The sequence below is a fragment of the Artemia sp. Qi Xiang Cuo genome, chromosome 16 (genome assembly GCF_049724085.1).
Source record: "Artemia sp. Qi Xiang Cuo chromosome 16, ASM4972408v1, whole genome shotgun sequence".
NCBI lineage: Eukaryota > Metazoa > Arthropoda > Branchiopoda > Anostraca > Artemiidae > Artemia > Artemia sp. Qi Xiang Cuo.
Genome location: NC_142809.1, coordinates 52554970 through 52573364, shown reverse-complemented (window position 1 = coordinate 52573364; position 18395 = coordinate 52554970). Strand labels below are relative to the sequence as shown.

At 35.4% G+C, this 18395-nt stretch overlaps 1 protein-coding gene across 1 annotated transcript in view; it reads left to right on the top strand.

Moving 5' to 3' along the window:
• Nucleotides 1-18395, top strand: part of LOC148943083 (insulin-like peptide receptor) — a 208940-nt gene that overhangs the window by 129243 nt on the left and 61302 nt on the right. The window contains exons 9-10 of the mRNA XM_089102431.1: nucleotides 11708-11846; nucleotides 13708-13919. Coding sequence (XP_088958557.1) covers nucleotides 11708-11846; nucleotides 13708-13919 — 351 coding nt within the window. The remainder of the gene's footprint in view (nucleotides 1-11707; nucleotides 11847-13707; nucleotides 13920-18395) is intronic.

Genomic DNA, 18395 nt, shown 5'->3' with positions numbered 1-18395 from the left:
GGGTTTTTGCTGAACGACGGAGGTGAGGTCGAAGGGAAAAATTGACTAGGGGAAAAGGTAATTTGTCAGGAGATTATGGAGGGCGGTGTTTGTGAACCGCAAGGGAATTTGTGCTCTCTTTTCCTTGAGGAGTGACCAGATTGGCTGTTCGAAGAAAGGAGGTGTAAGGGATTCATTAAAAATAATTTTTCGGCCCCTTCTTTGGACTGCTTCTATTCTTTCTGACAATTTATTGGACATACAAGAATGCCAAACAGGACAGGCATACTCTAAGATTGGGCGTATAAGTGAAAGGTAAATTCTCAAACAGTGGGAGTTTGGACATTTATACATAACATTTAAAATTAATGACATTTATTTTTTTTTACACTTAATTTTTTTACATTTAAACGACATTTAAGTTTTCTAAGGAGTTTTCTTCCTTTGTGCTAGGCCTGCTGCAATTACTTCTTACTGCTGGCTTACTAGTGGCGGGTGCTTTGCTTATCTTTGTGGAACATTTCTACCAAAAATTCTGCTGCAATATGTACTGCCATGGTTCGTGCAGCGGTGATCCCTGCTGCACATATGCTCTCACTCGTTTTTTATAAGCGATTTTTGGCAAATGCCACTCGCAGCTAAAATTTTCCATCATTTTGTACAACATTTAGACCATTGCTTCTTGATTGACGTCAAAATCGAGTGGATTTTCGGCCCCGAGTTGAAAATTCGGCTAATTTCAATCATAGCCCCAACTATCCGTTGGATTCAAGTACTTGCAGAAACTCTCCCAAATGTCATCAAAGTCCCTGGAACAATCGGAGTGTTCCGTAAATGTCGAAAATATAGTCGATATTCCTTGCAAATATCGTCGAAGTCCAAAATTCGATCTCCGACCGAACGCCAATCAAACCAGCGAATGCAAGCGTTACTCTTTGCAGAAACTCCTGCAAAAATCATCGATGTCAATGAGGCCAAAAAATCTGTAGCATTTTCTACAACTTTATACAGGTCTTTGTTTCTAGGTTGGCGCCAAAATTGAATTCAAATACCACTAATTGTGTCTACCGGTTGACTTTATACTGATAATTAAACAGCAGTACTAGATGCGTACTGGTTATGTCAGGAGGCTATACCAATCACCGCACTTTTAAAGGAGCTCTTGAATTCAATATCAATTATGCCAGTTTTTTATTCACTCCTTGAATGTACTTTTTTTTGCGAACTTTTTACTATAAGCGCATTATAGTCAATCCCACCTGAATCTTCTGCCCCGGGTCAGGAACTCTAAGTAACGACTAATTACTGTGCCACCGACCTTTTTTTTGCAGAAAGGATGTAAAAATTAGGAGTTCGATTAACCTGAACCATGCTTTTTCTCAATGTTTAATGTATTTTGTGTGTGTTATATTCATCACGTGAAGTTGACCTCATTTATATTTGAGTTTTATTGTTGTTATTTTTTCATTTGTTGTTCAACTTCTCTTTTATTTTCTTTTTATTTTGGCTGGTAGTAAGTCTTTTTAAAATGATAGCATAAACACACTGTTTAGTACTATTGTTTGCAGCGGTAGTCATCAGCGGGTATATTTTTCTATTAGTTCTAAGACAAGTTTTAATTTTTATTTTTCAGTTTTTAGTTCTTTCACCTCCCGCTACATTTTTATTTTGTCCCATTTCCCACGCTTCTAGGACAATCTCTCTTATTTCTGGACTTGGCAAAAACAAGGTGAGAAATTGTTTTGAGTTCCCTCTTTCTGGGGCAAATTGCATAAGAAAATTTGATCCACTTTCATGAGAAACAAATTACACAATCACTTAGAAATTCATCAAATTGTATTAATTTTTACATGTTTTTGTCTTGCTGATTCGTTTTTTACGAGTCGCGTCATAGAGACGCCTAATGCGCAAATTTGAGAACGCACATAGTAACAAGAAAAAAGAAGTGAACAAATCGTGTTTCTATCATCAATGTTTCATGCTAGTTTTACTAATACTTTAGCCACCGCTTGAAGTATATGTGGGACCAGGGGGAGGGGCGTTATAACCCCCAATGGTAAACTATATTATGCGTAAGATTTATTTTCAATTTGTACCACCCCCACCTCTGTAAAAACATTGGCTTCCCAGATAGAATTCTGACCGTAGTTTAACTAGTTGCCCTCCAATCGTTTTCGACTATTAAAAAGGGCATTAGCTATTTTTGTTTTCAATCGAGTGTGCCCTTTTATAAGTTCTTAAGACAAATCCTTTGATACAAAGCGCCCTGGTCTAAACCAGGGAGTGACCTGGTCTAGGAGGGGCGTTATAACCCCCAATAGTAAACTATATTATGCGTAAGATAGTAGGAGGCTCTTCGAAAAGATATTTGGAATTTTTTTTTTTTTCAATTTGTATCACCCCCACCTCTGTAAAAAAATTGGCTTCCCAGATAGAATTCTGACCGTAGTTTAACTAGTTGCCCTCCAATCGTTTTCGACTATTAAAAAGGGCATTAGCTATTTTTGTTTTCAATCGAGTGTGCCCGTTTATAAGTTCTTAAGACAAATCCTTTGATACAAAGTGCCCTGGTCTAAACCAGGGAGTGACCTGGTCTAGGAGGGGTGTTATAACCCCCACTAGTAAACTATGTTATGCGTAAGATAGTAGGAGGCTATTCTAAAATATATTTGGATTGTTTTTTTATTTTCAAATTTTACCACCCTCGCCACTGTAAAAAAATTGGCTTACCAGATATAATTATGACCGTAGTTTAAATAGTTGCCCTCCAATAGTTTTAGACTATTAAAAAGGGCATTAGCTATTTTTGTTTTCAATCGAGTGTGCCCTTTTATAAGTTCTTAAGACAAATCCTTTGATACAAAGTGCCCTGGTCTAAACCAGGGAGTGACCTGGTCTAGGAGGGGTGTTATAACCCCCAATGGTAAACTATGTTATGCGTAAGATAGTAGGAGGCTCTTCGAAAAGATATTTGGAATTTTTTTTATTTTCAATTTGTACCACTCCCGTCTCTGTAAAAACATTGGCTTCCCAAATAGAATTCTGACCGTAGTTTAACTAGTTGCCCTCCAATCGTTTTCGACTATTAAAAAGGGCATTAGCTATTTTTGTTTTCAATCGAGTGTGCCCTTTTATAAGTTCTTAAGACAAATCCTTTGATACAAAGTGCCCTGGTCTAAACCAGGGAGTGACCTGGTCTAGGAGGGGTGTTATAACCCCCAATAGTAAACTATGTTATGCGTAAGATAGTAGGAGGCTCTTCGAAAAGATATTTGGAATTTTTTTTTTTTTCAATTTGTACCACCCTCGCCTCTGTAAAAACATTGGCTTCCCAGATAGAATTCTGACCGTAGTTTAACTAGTTGCCCTCAAATCGTTTTCGACTATTAAAAAGGGCATTAGCTATTTTTGTTTTCAATCGAGTGTGCCCTTTTATAAGTTCTTAAGACAAATCCTTTGATACAAAGTGTCCTGGTCTAAACCAGGGAGTGACCTGGTCTAGGAGGGGCGTTATAACCCCCAATTGTAAACTATATTATGCTTAAGATAGTAGGAGGCTATTCTAAAATATATTGGGAATTTTTTTTTTTTTTCAATTTTTACCACCCACGCCACTTTAAAAAAATTTTCTTACAATATATAATTATGACCGTATTTTAAAAAGTTTCAAACAAATAGTTTTAGTCTATTAAAAATTGACGTAGCTCTTTCTGTTTTCAATCGAGTGAGCACGGGTAGAAGTTCTTCAGACAAATACTTCGATACGAAGTGTCATGGTATAACCCAGGGAGTGACCTGGTATAGGAGGGGCGTTATAACCCCCAATCGTAAACTATATTATGCGTAAGATAGTAGGAGGCTCTTCGAAAAGATATTTGGAATTTTTTTATTTTTTTCAATTTGTACCACCCTCTCCTCTGTAAAAACATTGGCTTCCCAGATAGAATTCTGACCGTAGTTTAACTAGTTGCCCTCAAATCGTTTTCGACTATTAAAAAGGGCATTAGCTATTTTTGTTTTCAATCGAGTGTGCCCTTTTATAAGTTCTTAAGACAAATCCTTTGATACAAAGTGCCCTGGTCTAGGAGGGGTGTTATAACCCCCAATGGTAAACTATGTTATGCGTAAGATTTTTTTTCAATTTGTACCACTCCCGTCTCTGTAAAAACATTGGCTTCCCAAATAGAATTCTGACCGTAGTTTAACTAGTTGCCCTCAAATCGTTTTCGACTATTAAAAAGGGCATTAGCTATTTTTGTTTTCAATCGAGTGTGCCCTGTTATAAGTTCTTAAGACAAATCCTTTGATACAAAGTGCCCTGGTCTAAACCAGGGAGTGACCTGGTCTAGGAGGGGCGTTATAACCCCCAATAGTAAACTATTTTATGCGTAAGATAGTAGGAGGCTCTTCGAAAAGATATTTGGAATTTTTTTTTTTTTTTCAATTTGTACCACCCTCGCCTCTGTAAAAACATTGGCTTCCCAGATAGAATTCTGACCGTAGTTTAACTACTGAACTACAAAGGGCGTTAAAATTAAAGCACTTTTTCCCCCTAAAACCATTTTAAGTCTATTCAAACCTGAAAACTACGTTTTTCTAAGATTTACCTTCTGAGTGTTTAAGGAGAATGAACTGCCTAGGAAAATACCACTGTTTTGCCAGTGTTGCCACTCTATACCGTGAAAAAAAATAAACGAAACTACTGGGTTAAATTTGACAACTCTTTTGGTCCGTATAAATTCAAACAATAAAAATTAATCCCAAAGACAACGAAACGATCAAAGTAAAGCTATACCTTCTAAAGATAAACAAGGTTGTTTAAGTTTCCAGTTCGCCTGATAAGACATTCAGATTTAATTTTTACTATCATTGGTGCTTTAGATTGGTCAAACATTTCAAACAACATTACTTGTTCGACACGATCCCATGGAACGGGGCGTGATTGTTCCTATTGGTGGTGTGATTAAACCTTGAAAACATTTTCTAACAGAAATAACATTTTCTAAGAAAAAACAGAATAAGATGCATATCTCCTTGGCTAGACTTTTCTTCAATTTTTGTTTGAGTAAGGATTTTCTGGGGCAAATCCTAGGGATGAAATCTCCCCCTCCTTATGTAAGCAAAGATAGAAAGGGATTACCTGACAGAGATAGAGATAGGTATGACCAGCGGATAGTGATAACTGATGACATGATCTCTTATCTTGGCGTCAGGAAAAATATGCATATTTCAAAGACGTTTGCTTCAAGTAGTCTGTCTTAACAATATATTGGTAATGAAGTTTTCGAAACAGCCTAAAGTCTTAACTCATTTTTGGGATAAAGTTTTAATAAATATAAGTACAAATTTATAATAATCAATTCAATTAACGATAACAACATAAAAATGAATTATACATTGTTTTATATTATGCTACTGCCACTACTACTTCTAAAAACTCACCGCAGCACCAAGCCGCCTGAAACCAACAAAGCTACTCACGCTCCTCCTCTATCCCAACCTATTCAAAGCCTCCCTCTCTACACCCTCCCAGGAAGTTCTCAATTCCCTTAAACCTTTCCTTACAACATCCTCCCACCCCAACCGAGGACGACCGGCTTTTCCTTTTACCCTAGACGGTTGACTGAAAAGGACCATCTTTGACAATCTGAAACCTTCATCCGCAGAACCTGCCCTAGCCATCTATTATTACATAAAGTTATATTATACAATATAACAATAACAATGAACAATAGATAAATATGATAATAATAAGAACACTCAGGAAGAAGAGAAACAGAAAATGATAAAACAATGCATTAAAAGTATGTCGTAGCAAGAAAAGGTCTGGAACCTCGTGATGATTGACTCAAAATACATATTTCATAAAACACACTCTATTTAAATAACCTTCCTAAGGAAACTTAAAGAAAAGGTTGTGAGTCTTCTAAAGAAATCAGAAACCAGAAAAGCTTCTTTACGTGGTTAGATGTCGTTTAAAAATAATTTCCTTCAAGTCTTTAAAATGAGTTTCAACCGTTTTTTACGTTTAAAACCTAAAATACCAAGAGCAGTAGTGTATCCTTGCTGTAGGTAGTTGTCTTTTTTTTTTCTTTTTTTTTTTTTTCTTTTTTTTTCTTTTTTTTTTAAGAATTGAAAAGAGCCCCTTCCTTGACGAAATATTGGCTAAATCTTTGTTTGGGGAAGATGTTACAAGTGAATGAATGTCTGAAGTGTTTCAGTTTTGTGAAATGCTGAAACAGATGTGTAGTAGTTCTTTTGTTATACTCTCTGCGAGTAGTGGGGTATCAATAATAAAAGTTCGGTATATTTGAGATTTATTTAAGCTACTGGAACTGTCTATTGGGAACTTTCGAACATGTCTGACTATTTTTTCATTTTGTTTTGAAATGTGCTAACAGATATGGGGTAGTATTTTCCAAAAAAGTGTGTCGTCGAATAAACAGTCTATAAACGTAGTTATAAATTTTTGAATCTCCGAGAGTTGTCTCGTGAGAACTTTCTGAAATGTCTGGTAGTTATTTTATTTATTTCTGAAATACCCAAAAAGATATGCAAAAGTTTTTTCTCTTTTCATGGGTTGAGGTATTACTAAGCTGGGCATATTTGAGAATTATTTAAGTTACTGGAAATGTCTATTGGGAACTTTCAATAATGTTTGACTGTTGTTTCATTTTGTTTTGAAATGAGGAAACGTGTGGGGTAATATTTTCAATAAGTGTGTCATTAAGTCTCTTAAACTTGCTAAATATTTTTTGAATCTCTGAGAATGGTGAAGAAAGAACTTTCTAAAATGTCTAATATTCGTTTCTTTTATTTCTAAAATGCCAAAACACATGGGCAATTGTTTTTTTTTTTGTTTTTGTTTCTCGAAGGAGTGAGGTATCACTAATGAAAGTTTCGTATGTTTGAAATATTTTCAAGTTGCTAGAACTGTCTATTGTGAACTTTCGAAAAGTTATCTGGCTTATTTTGTGAGAACTTTCAAAAATGTCTGATATTTGTTTCTTTTATTTCTAGAAGACCAAAACTAATGTGTATTTTTTTTTCTATTTCTTCAAGGAGTGAAGTACCGCTAATAGTAGTTCGGTATTATTTGAAATAGTTCTAAGCGTTTATTTTGGACTTTCTAAATCATGTGACTTTTGTTTTATTTGTTTTGGGAATGTGGAAACAGACGTGGGGTATTATTTTCCATGGAATGTGTTTATAAAAGTTGCTAAAGATTTTTTGAATTTCTGGAAACTGCAAAGTGAGAATTTTCTAAAAATGTCGGATATTTTTTTCTTTTATTTCTAAAAGGCCGAATATAATGTGCAATTGTTTTTCTTTTTTTCTGTCTCTTCAGGGAGTGAGGTATCGCTGATAAAAGTTAGGTATATTTGAAATATACAGAACTGTCTGTTATGGACTTTCGGAAAGGTCTGATTTCTGTTTTATTTGTTTTGGAAATGTGGAAACAGACGTATTATTTTCCATGGGCTGTGTCTACAAAAGTTGCTGAAGTTTTTTTGAATTTCTGGGAACTGTGAAGTGAGAACTTTCTAAATATTGAAGATTTTTTGAATATCTGGGACTGCTCTAGTGAGAGCTTGCTAAAATGGAGAGCTTTCGATATATTTGCCTGAAATCTCGAAACAGATGTACAATTTGTCTTTTTTTTCTCTCTCTTCAAGGGGTGAGGTATGAGTAATAAAAGGTTGGTATAAATGAGATTTATGCAAGTTACGGCAACTGCCTATTGTGAACGTTCAAAGAGGTCTGACTATCGTTTTATTTTGTTTAGAAATGTGAATGCATTTGTGGTGTGGTTTACCAAGAAGCGCCTCGCCAAGTATAAATAGCCTATAGAAGTTGCTTAGGATTTTTTGAAGCTCTGGGAACTTTCTAGTTAGAACTTTCAAAAAAGCCCGTTTTTTGTGAAAAACCGAAGCAGATATGCCGTAAGAAATGAATTCTAAGAAAAGATAGTTATATTCAATAAAAGTTGGGAATATTTATATTGTAAACTTTATAAAATGACTCGTTAAATACCGGAAAAAATATTTCATAAAAACGTTTATTTTAAATGGTTTGTAAATTATATCCACATATGTTTAAAACTTTTGTTTGATTTTTTTTTTTTTTTTTCAATTATTTGAAATTTATATTTATAAATTTCTAAAACGCCTTACCAATCGATGTTATATAAAAAATGTAAGCAGGTTTAGTTTACTATTTTTAAGAAATATGTAGCTACAAATAAAATAAGTGATGACAGTGGTCAAATATGGTTCTGAAGCATGGGCGCTCCGAGAAACGGAGGAAGATTTGCTAGATGTTTTCCTGAGAAATTACCGACGGATTGTTTTTGGTACCCGACTGACGGACGTTATTTTAACAGTAGGCTATACGAAAAGTGTGGTTCAATCCCGCTTTCTAGGGCTATAATGAGAGAAAGGTTGAGATGGCTAGGGCACGTTCTGCAGATGAAGGATGGGGGATGTCCGAAGAAAAGCAGGCTAAACGGACAGCAGCATGTTCTTGGTTGCAGAGGGAGGATGTTGTACGGAAAGATTTAAGGGAAATGGGAACTTTCTGGGAGGGTGTAAAGAGGGAGGCTCTGAATAGATTGGGATGGAGGAGGAGCGTGTGTAGCTGTGCTGCCTCAGGCAGCTTGGTGCTGTGGTCAGTTGTTATTATTATTAGTAGTAATAATCTTGTAACTCAAATCTCTGTGGATATTTCCAGTAAGAACTGAACAAAAGCTGAATTTTGAATGAAGCTGAACCTGTTGGTTGGAGTATTCGGTTTTATGTTGACCAACTTGTAAAGAGCTGACATAAGGTCAACAACAACAACAAAAAATAATTCTTATGTTAATTGTTTTTTTTTTTTTTTAGTATTAATTTAACGGTAACGGCGAGCGCGGATCGGTAACAGTAACGGCTGATTAATTTAACGGTAACGGCGAGCGGCGTGTCGAAGAAAAGGGTAACGTTACTGTAAAATATAATGTATAAATAATGTTATATATGTATCTAGTATGGGGGAGGGGGTAAAGTACAGCAAAACAACGAATAGGAGGAGAGAAGTATTTAAAACGTTTTAACATGGTTTTCAGAATTTTCTAGTGTTTCTTTAGAGATGGGCATGGCAATATCGTCAATTTTGGAGGGGGCAGATTCATCCCTCTAGAACTCGAACATTTTCTTTTTAGGTATTTTTATGGAATTTTATACAGTTGTTTTCATTGGACAAAATTGCCCCCCGCCCCCCCGGTTTGAAAATGTATTTTGCCCTCCCCTCGCAACATTTCATGAATTAGCGCCAGTGGTTCATGGACAAAAATGATACCAGTTTGATTTACTAATAAGGAAATTAGTGCCCCGAAAAGCAATGATTTACCCCATCTCTAACTAGCTTAGTCTAAAAGTTATCTTGGCGTTTCTTGGTTCTGGAACCCGATGCTTTAAAAACGCTTATGTGTTTATGAAATAAATTATAAATTGAAACTAAAATGCTCAGGGTCTTCCGTAACTTAACTTCTTGAGACTATGCAGTGTCTTCGGCAAGTGTTGAAAGTACCTAAGACGGGATGCTCATTTAATGCAATTAAATATAAAAAAGTTCTTCAATTGAAAGTAAGGTGGAACACTAAAACTTAAAACGAATAGAAATCATTACGTATATGAGGGGGGTTGCTCTGGCTCAAAACCTTGCGCTTGACGTTAAAGGTTTTTAGACTTTTAAAAAAGATTATTGTTTTTATTATTAAACGAGAATACCGTTTCAGAAGTCATTCTTAAAGAACTTGTACATAATTCAAACTTTAGCGTAAAGAGTGAAGTGCTAAGCAAGAGCAACCCCCCTCAGCCAAAAATAATACGACTACTAAGAAATGTGTAGGACTACTTAATAATTTTTTTTTTTGTCTAGAAACTTTCAAAAAATTCATTTCGTTAACGAATTTTTGCTATTTGTCTAGGAGCTTTCTAAAACACTTTAGAACTATTTTCTGAAATAAGTTGTCATATGCAGCCAAAGATAATACTAAGAAACAAATATTTAAGAATTTTTGTGTTTGTCTAGGAATTTCCTAAAATATATTTTTTTTTAATTTTGTCTAGTGACTTTCTAAAATATTTTCTAAAACTGTTTTTTGAAATAAGTTACCAGATGCAGCCAAAAATAGTACTAAAAACACATACTTAAAACTTTTGTCTTGTCGCTAGCAGCTTTCTATTATTTCTTTTTTAATTTTGTAGGAACTTTCTAAAACTATTTTTTGAAATAAGTTATCAGATGCAGCCAAAAAGAATACTAAGAATTGCGTACTTAAAGAATTTTCTTTTTGTCTAGTAACTTACTTCCTAAAGCACTTTTTTTGTCTAGGAACTTTATAAAATACTTCCTAAAGCTATTTTCTAAATTAAGTTACCAGATCTAGCCAAAAATAGTACTAGAAATGCATACTTAAAACTGTCTTTGTGTCTAGCAGCTTTCTATTATTTCAGTTTTAATTTTGTAGGAACTTTCTAAAACTATTTTTTGAAATAAGTTATCAGATGCAGCCAAAAAGAATACTAAGAATTGCGTACTTAAAGAATTTTCTTTTTGTCTAGGAACTTTCTAAAATATTTTTATAATTTAGTCCAGGTAAACGGTGGATGTGATAACAGATGTTTACTTCTTTTTTCTAAGAATTGGGTTATCAATTATAGCCGATTTTTCTAAGAATTGAATTGTCACACATAGCCGCAAGAGAGGCACTGGGAATTTTCTTGACCATTCTTTCTAAAATGTTTGGTAATTATTCTGTTTATATATTAGATACGGGAACAGAAGTCACAGGCGTCAAGTATGGAGGGAAGAGGGACTCCTCCCCATTATTGTTGGTGACTTGGAAAAAAAAACTTAGTAGGGAAAATCATTGTTTTACTGTACTGTCTCAATATTTAGATTCAAAAAACTAGATTATTAGGATTAATTTGAAAATCATATGAACTACTAGATTCATGATCAGTGGTGGATCCAGTGGGCGGGGGCGGGACCCCCAAGAATTTTCTGACACCCTCAGTTCTTGTTTTTTCTGTTTTTCACTCTTTTTTTTTAAAGTAAATTTTTCAATTTGTTCAATTATTGGCACCCGTGTCACATGTCTGCAATACAGGGACCCTTGGGATCATTTCCTGCTTTCAAGATTTTTCTATTTTGAGTACAAGTCCCTCCGTTTCTTGTTTTAATTGGGGGCCCTCCAAATTAAGAATCATCCCTCGTCAACAGAAATACACATATACATTAAAGATAATGATACTAAAAAAAGTAATCATTTTTAGGCAAATAATCAGGGTCGCATCCAGGATTTTTTTTTGGGGGGGGGGGTACAAAAGCATTTTTTTTTTTTTATAAAAATAAAATAAAACTGCATCAAAAATTTGTTTGTACTCCCCTCTGTTACGTTTTTACGAGTCGAACACATATTCTGGGGGGGGGGGGGGGTTCAAACCCCCTGACCCCCCTGGATATTGCCTTGCATATAATGATTTTTTTTGTTCATTTGCAAGTTCTCATTTTTTCTGGTTACTTCTGGTTGTATTTGGGGGGGGGGGGAGATTAGGCCCTCCCTTATTTGTAAATGTATTTTAAAATATAGGAATTTCAATTATTCAGCGTCAGATTTGAAATCTGGAAAAAATTCTGTTCGATATTTAAAATTTTAGTATAACATAAAATTTATTTGTTTCAGACAACTTCGTGGCAGACTTGGAAGCAAACCTAAAGCATATTGAAGTTGTACGAGATTATGTTAAGATTGTACGCTCTTATCCCCTCATTGATTTAGATTTTCTAAAGAACTTGAAGGAAATTGGCGGTGAAAACCTTGAGTAAGTATCATTTACTTTAAAAGGTGTATCACCAGAGCCACTAAGAGAAATATTGAACACAAGGATCAATTATCAGGGTACTCAATGACTTTTGTTGGACCCAATAGTAGTGGTTTTAGGCCTCATAATCTGGGGGGGGGTCAAGTTTTAGGCCTCATAATCTTGGGGGGGGGGGGGCAGTTATACCGCAGGAGTGTAAAAATGAAAAATAAAAAGAATTTAATGTCAGAAAAATGGGGGGGGGGGTTGCTGCCCTCCTGGCCAGGCCTAGAACCGCCACTGAGCAAGACCAAAAGATCAGTCTCTAGGGTCTCGGAAAAAAAGTTTTTTGCCCAAAGATCAATCAGAAGCATTGTCAAGCGAAATTTTTGGGCCGGAAGATTAATCGCCATGGCCATTGAGCTAGATTTTTGGGCCCATAGCTCAATCATTTTTCCACTAAGAGTATTTTTTGTCCAGGTATGGCCACTTGTTCGGTCACTCTTCGTCGGGATAAAGTTTCTGAACTATAGGAAGAAGAGAAGCAAAAAATATTCCTTTTACAAAAACTGGTTCTTTAATTATATTCCAATACATTTTCTAGTAAAATTTTCTAGTTTTCTTCCTCGCGTGTTTTCAATCAAATCAAGCGGATTCCGGAGGAAAACGAGTATATATATATATATATATATATATATATATATATATATATATATATATATATATATATATATATATATATATATATATATATATATATATATATATATATATATATATATATATATATATATATATATATATATATATATATATATATATATATCTTATTACATATTTATTAGGCTGAAAAAAAATTATGAAACATTTTGTGGGTGGTTTTTGATAAGTCCACCCGGTTTTGCCTCACAGCTGGGGGACCACGCTAAAATATTCAGAAAAAGTTTTTTTGGGGGACAGGGAAGGTGGTCTGGAATTTTTTGTTGGGGGGGGGAGGGGAACGGCTAAAAGTCTTTTCTGACCCTTACAAAAGAGTATACGCTACGTTTAATTCATGCCTTTCATCCGACAGGCCAAGTAAGAGAATAAAGGATTCTTTTTTTTCTTTTTTTTCATCTGCTTCAGGGATCAGATCCTCAGACTTAGTTTAAAAAAAAAAATCAAGTTTTTATTTCTTGCAATACTTTTTTAGGTAATTTTAACATGTTCTCATTGTTTTGTTTCATGGCTGAGGGGCCAAGCTATAACGTTAAGCGGTGTTCACAAGCGTGTCTAGCTAGAATCCCATGTCTAGACACGTGTCTAGCCAGAATTCAATGTCTAGGTAACGACCGTTCACAAGTAAAGTTCGGCGCTTAACTAGACACTCTAGACAAGGCGCTTGGTTAGACATCGAGTTCTAGCCTCTAGAAGTCAATGTCTAGGATTCTCGATTAAAGCCAATCAGAATGTGTCAAGTTCCACTATTTTCATCATTTATGTTTACATTTTTAAAGTGAAATTTAATTTTTGTTTTCTCATTAATTGTTTTTTTCATTTTAGGCAAATATGCAACACCAGACATAATAGTGAAGCACACTAAGGCAATTGTAAAAATAGAGATTACAATTTTAAAAGTTTTGCCCGCATAAGCTCTCTTGATTGGCTAGAAATGACAATTTGAAACTAAATTTGTAGTTTTAGCTAAGCACCGAATTTTACTTGTGAACGGTCGTTGCTTAGACATTGAATTCTACCTAGACACGTGTCTAGACATTGGATTCTAGCTAGACACGCTTGTGAACGCCACTTTAAGGAAAAGTTTTTAAGTTTTTGTTCAAAAACAAAAACAAAACAAAAATGTTCAAAAACATATTAAACATAAGTTTTAATATGCTTATAGGAATGGAAATGCTTTGGTTGTTCGAGACAATGAGAACCTTCAAGATTTGTTCGGTAACAACACGAAGCTCAGGATTCTTCGTGGAAAGCTGAGTTTTTCATTCAACGCTCGCCTTTGTCATCGAAAAATTATCGAGCTGAGCACTCAACTGGGTATGGGTATCCCGTCGGACTCCGACGTCTCTCGCTTTACAAATGGACAAAAAGCTTCATGTAAGTAAATATTCCCTTGTCCGAAAGAAATGGTTCATATCGCTTTTCAAAAATTGTCTTGTTCGTCAGATACCTCAAATTGGTGCTGAGCCCCCCTCAGTAATCGTTAATTAAACCTTTAATGTAAATTACACCCTTTTTTAAACACCTTGTTTGAGTGTCTTGCTTCGAATCCTCGCTATCGGTGCCCTGGTTCAAAAATAGCACAAAAGAGTTTTACCTAATAGGAAAATCTATGCGTGTGATCATTACATTATTTGGAAATAATTTTTGTATATTATTATTGGAAGGAATCGGAATGGGCATTTTTAATAGATTAAATACATTAATACAATAAAATTACATAAAGAAAGAAAAACGAGCAAAAATGGGGTTTTTAAAGGCCAAATGAAAATACTGAAAAAAACACAACAAAGCGAATATTTCGTGAGGACAAACGCCTCTTTTCTTTAGCGCAAAACGAAATATTGTATCCAAGGAAAGTGCCAAAGAAAAAAACAACAAAAAACAAACGCGGAAAGTCAATTTGAAAAGAACCAAAAAACCAAAGAAAAAACCAAAAACTTAAAAGATGAATAAAACTCAATACAAGCCAAATATCAAAAGAATTAAAACCAGATACCTAACAACCATAAAAGCGAGTTATTTGCCAATATCCGTGATTTGCACAAAATCCAAAAAATTATGAACTGCCATCGACGGATACTAGTGAACAACTGAGACATAAAAGAAAAGAAAAAACTTCATTCACTCAAAAACAAAACGAACCAGCAATTAAATAAGTTGGAGAACTATGTCATCTGATTTTAGATTTTAAGTATTACATTTCTTCCAGACACCCTTTGAGACCTAAGGGGTTGTTTACGTGATTGATTATATGATTGGGAAAGTGGTTTAAGGTTTATTTCAGGGATTACTAAAGTATCGGCTTCTCTTTTGAGAAAACCGAAATATGGCTCGTTTATTCTCAAATCACCGGAATCTCTGTTTAAAGCTAGACCTAAATGTTGGTATTTATAAATTTCAACAGCTTCTCTGTTGTGCTGGACAATACCTTTGTCATGCGAAATTAGGCTAGCTTGATTAAACAAAATAGTATGGTCTGGTTTTTCAAAAATGTACTCTGCAAGGGCAGAGTCAAAATTTTCTGTTTTTTTTTTTGGCTTTTTAAGTGTATTATTAATTGAACTAGAGTGCTGAGTTAATCTATCCGTGAGTCGCTGATCTTGACTTAACTTTTACTTAAGGCTCCTACCGCGTTGGGGGCGGCGTAGAGAGCGTCGCAACTCTGCTCCTCCAGGATGACCAGTCTGCTGTTATTAATAGGGCCTCGTCGACAGCAATGTTAGCCATCTCAAGGAATTTATTGAGGCTATCCTTCCAGCTTGTTTGAGGTCTGCCCCTCGGGCGAGACCAGCCATGAGCTTTATCGTCATAATCGTAGACTATTCGGTCTGGGGTTGTCTTCGGCATACTCAGGAGGTGCCCGAACCATCTGAGAGTACGACGCGCTATTTGGACGGAGAATGGTACTTTGGAGGTGAGTGCGAGCAACCTTGCGTTGCTTAAAAAATCGTCCTACCAAAGTCCATCAATTCGATAGAGCTGTTTCGTCTGGCAGACGTCTATCATGCCGAGGATTGTTGATTTGAGAGGCCAGGTTTCCGCTGAATAGAGGAGGACCGAAATTACGAATGCATTATAAATTCATACCTTCGTGTACCTATATATATGCGGCATTCTCCAGAGACTGTGGAGCCTTCCAACGATAGACGAGGCTTTTGTAATTCAGCCACACGCCTTTTCCATTTCTGAACTCACATTAGACAGCACAGGGTCTAGATAAATTAGGTCTTTCACGACTTCAACAGGAGCTTCGCAAACAGTTATGCTCTTAGGGGGCGAGACTGGGCTTGGGGGCTCAATTGCCATTATCTTCGTCTTAAGCCAATGTATTTTCAGCCCAACTTTTGCTGCCTCTTCCTGTAGGACTTCCAGAGCGTCAGTCAACCGGGCAATCAAGTCAGCAACGAGAACAAGATCATCTGCGAAGTCAGCGTCCATCAGAACGCGATTTCCAAACTGCAGACCAAAGGGCGGGCGATTTGTTGTTTGTGTCATGACATGGTCTATCACGCAATTGAACAGTTCCGGGGCGGTGGCACACTCTTGTCGTACACCGGTTTTGATGCCGAATGTCGTGCTCCGTTTGCCATTGACTTGGACTCAACTCACGGTCTCTTCGTAAGGCTTTTCAAAGAACTTGCAATATTTTCCTGGTAGACCATTTGATCGAAGTATGAGACAGAGCGAGTTACGATCCACTGAGTCAAACGCAGCCTTGAAGTCCACAAAGGCTTCATATGCTTTCCTCCTGAATTCCTTCGTCTTCTCAATTAACTGGCGCATGGTAAAGATTTGTTCGATAGTGGATCTTTCTTCTGAGAATGCTCGTGCATCGTTGTTGTATGTTGTTGTTGTATTTCTGCTGTTGTTGTATTCCATGCTTTGCTCATGGCAATAGGTGGTAAGCAGAGGTGGTGAGTGAAAAAACCCACTAGGTTTTGGTTTTTTTTGGTGATTTTCTTCAATAATCGAGGGATTTATGTGCTGATTTAGTGATTTTTTTGGCAATATAAAAATCATTAGTAATAGTGATAAATCACTAGGGGTGGCAACCCTGGTGGTAGGTGACAGTTTGATATTCTTTTTTTCGTTTTTATTTTAGTGTGTATTTTTCATTTTATTGTGTGTTTTTTTCATCCTCTTTCTCTTTCCCTCCCGGCTGTTGCTATAATTTTGCTGTTGAATATGAAGTTGAAATTTTTCTTGTTCATATTTGTTGCTGTTATTGAATAAACAAATCTTGAACTCTATTCTTCGGTATTATTTTCATACTAATCATTTGCATCTCTATCACTCATTTTTATTGCTGACATTTTGTATCATTTTTGTGATACAAAGTGTGACTCAAGTCATACTATTCAGGCTGAATTCTGGTGAACCTTTTCTGTATATTATAATAAATCTGATCCTGGTGAATCCTTTTATCCCTAACATTGGTATTTGTGTCGCTGACACAAATACCAATGGTGAATCGCAATGGTGAACACAAAACACAATGATGAATCGCAATTGTGATGCAAAGTGTGATTCAAGTCATGTCATTCAAGCTGAATTCTGGGGAATCTTCTCTGTATATTCTAATGAATCTGATCCTGATTAATTATTTGTATCACTGTCATTTAGAATAGAATAGGATTTAATTTAAAATTTTCTTTCTCAGCATGGTTGCCGAATTTGGATTTTACATCACAAATAGCACTTGTATATATATATATATATATATATATATATATATATATATATATATATATATATATATATATATATATATATATATATATATATATATATATATATATATATATATATATATATATATATATATATATATATATATCTATAGAATTTGACCTTCACTTCAAACATAATCCATTGTACAAAATACATACAAAATATGATGAGTCAAAACTTAGTTAAAAAGTCAAAAAGAAAAAATAAATCGATAACAATAAAATTAATGACTAGTTTTCCTGGCTATTTACAACTCAACAAAACTCGGTACAAACTCTTCCGATATCTTTTATGTTTAGTGGGGATAGGAGTCAGTTTGGGGACTTATGGGGATTTTATAGAGGACGGTCTATTGCGGGCGGGAAGGTAGGGTTCGGGGATGACGGAATGTAATCGGTGAACAGACAGGGTCTTGGTACCGAAATGAAGGTACAGGAGATTCCCTTTCTCGGCCAACGTGGTGAGCTTGAACTTACTTAGTAGATAATGATAGGGAATCTTCCCTGTCATTTGTAATTGTATTGCTCAGGTCATACAATTCGTGCTGAATTCTGGTGGACCTTCTCTACATATTCTTGGAAATCGTCTAAATGAGTCTTATTTGTGTGAATCTTATTGAAATTATGGTTAGTGAAAGATTTTTCGTATTTCCGCCCATTTTTACGTATTTTCTGTCTACTGGCTGATAACCTCGTTTTCTCGGCTATTAAATTTTATTATTGTTATATATTTGTTTTTAAATATATGCTTGGAACTCGTCTAAATGAGTCTTATTTTGGCGAATCTTATTGAAATTATGGCAAATGAAAGATTTTTCGTATTTTTGCCTATTTTTACGTATTTTCTGTCTACTGGCTGATAATACCGTTTTCTTGGCTATTTATATTTTTGTTCGTCATTGTCATACGTCATATATAGCCAGTGTGGCCCTAGAATGTATTTGTCCATTATTTGTATCATCTTTCAGTTAGACTTCAAGGAAGCATATCTGTTTTACTCATTTCACAAAATATGGTATGCCCGTGTTCTGAGAGGAATATGGCAAGGGTTCCTTATTTGATGGGGAGTGGTTGCTCTTCTAATTTGGACTGGAGGGAGTCCAGCTATGGAAGTTGGTCT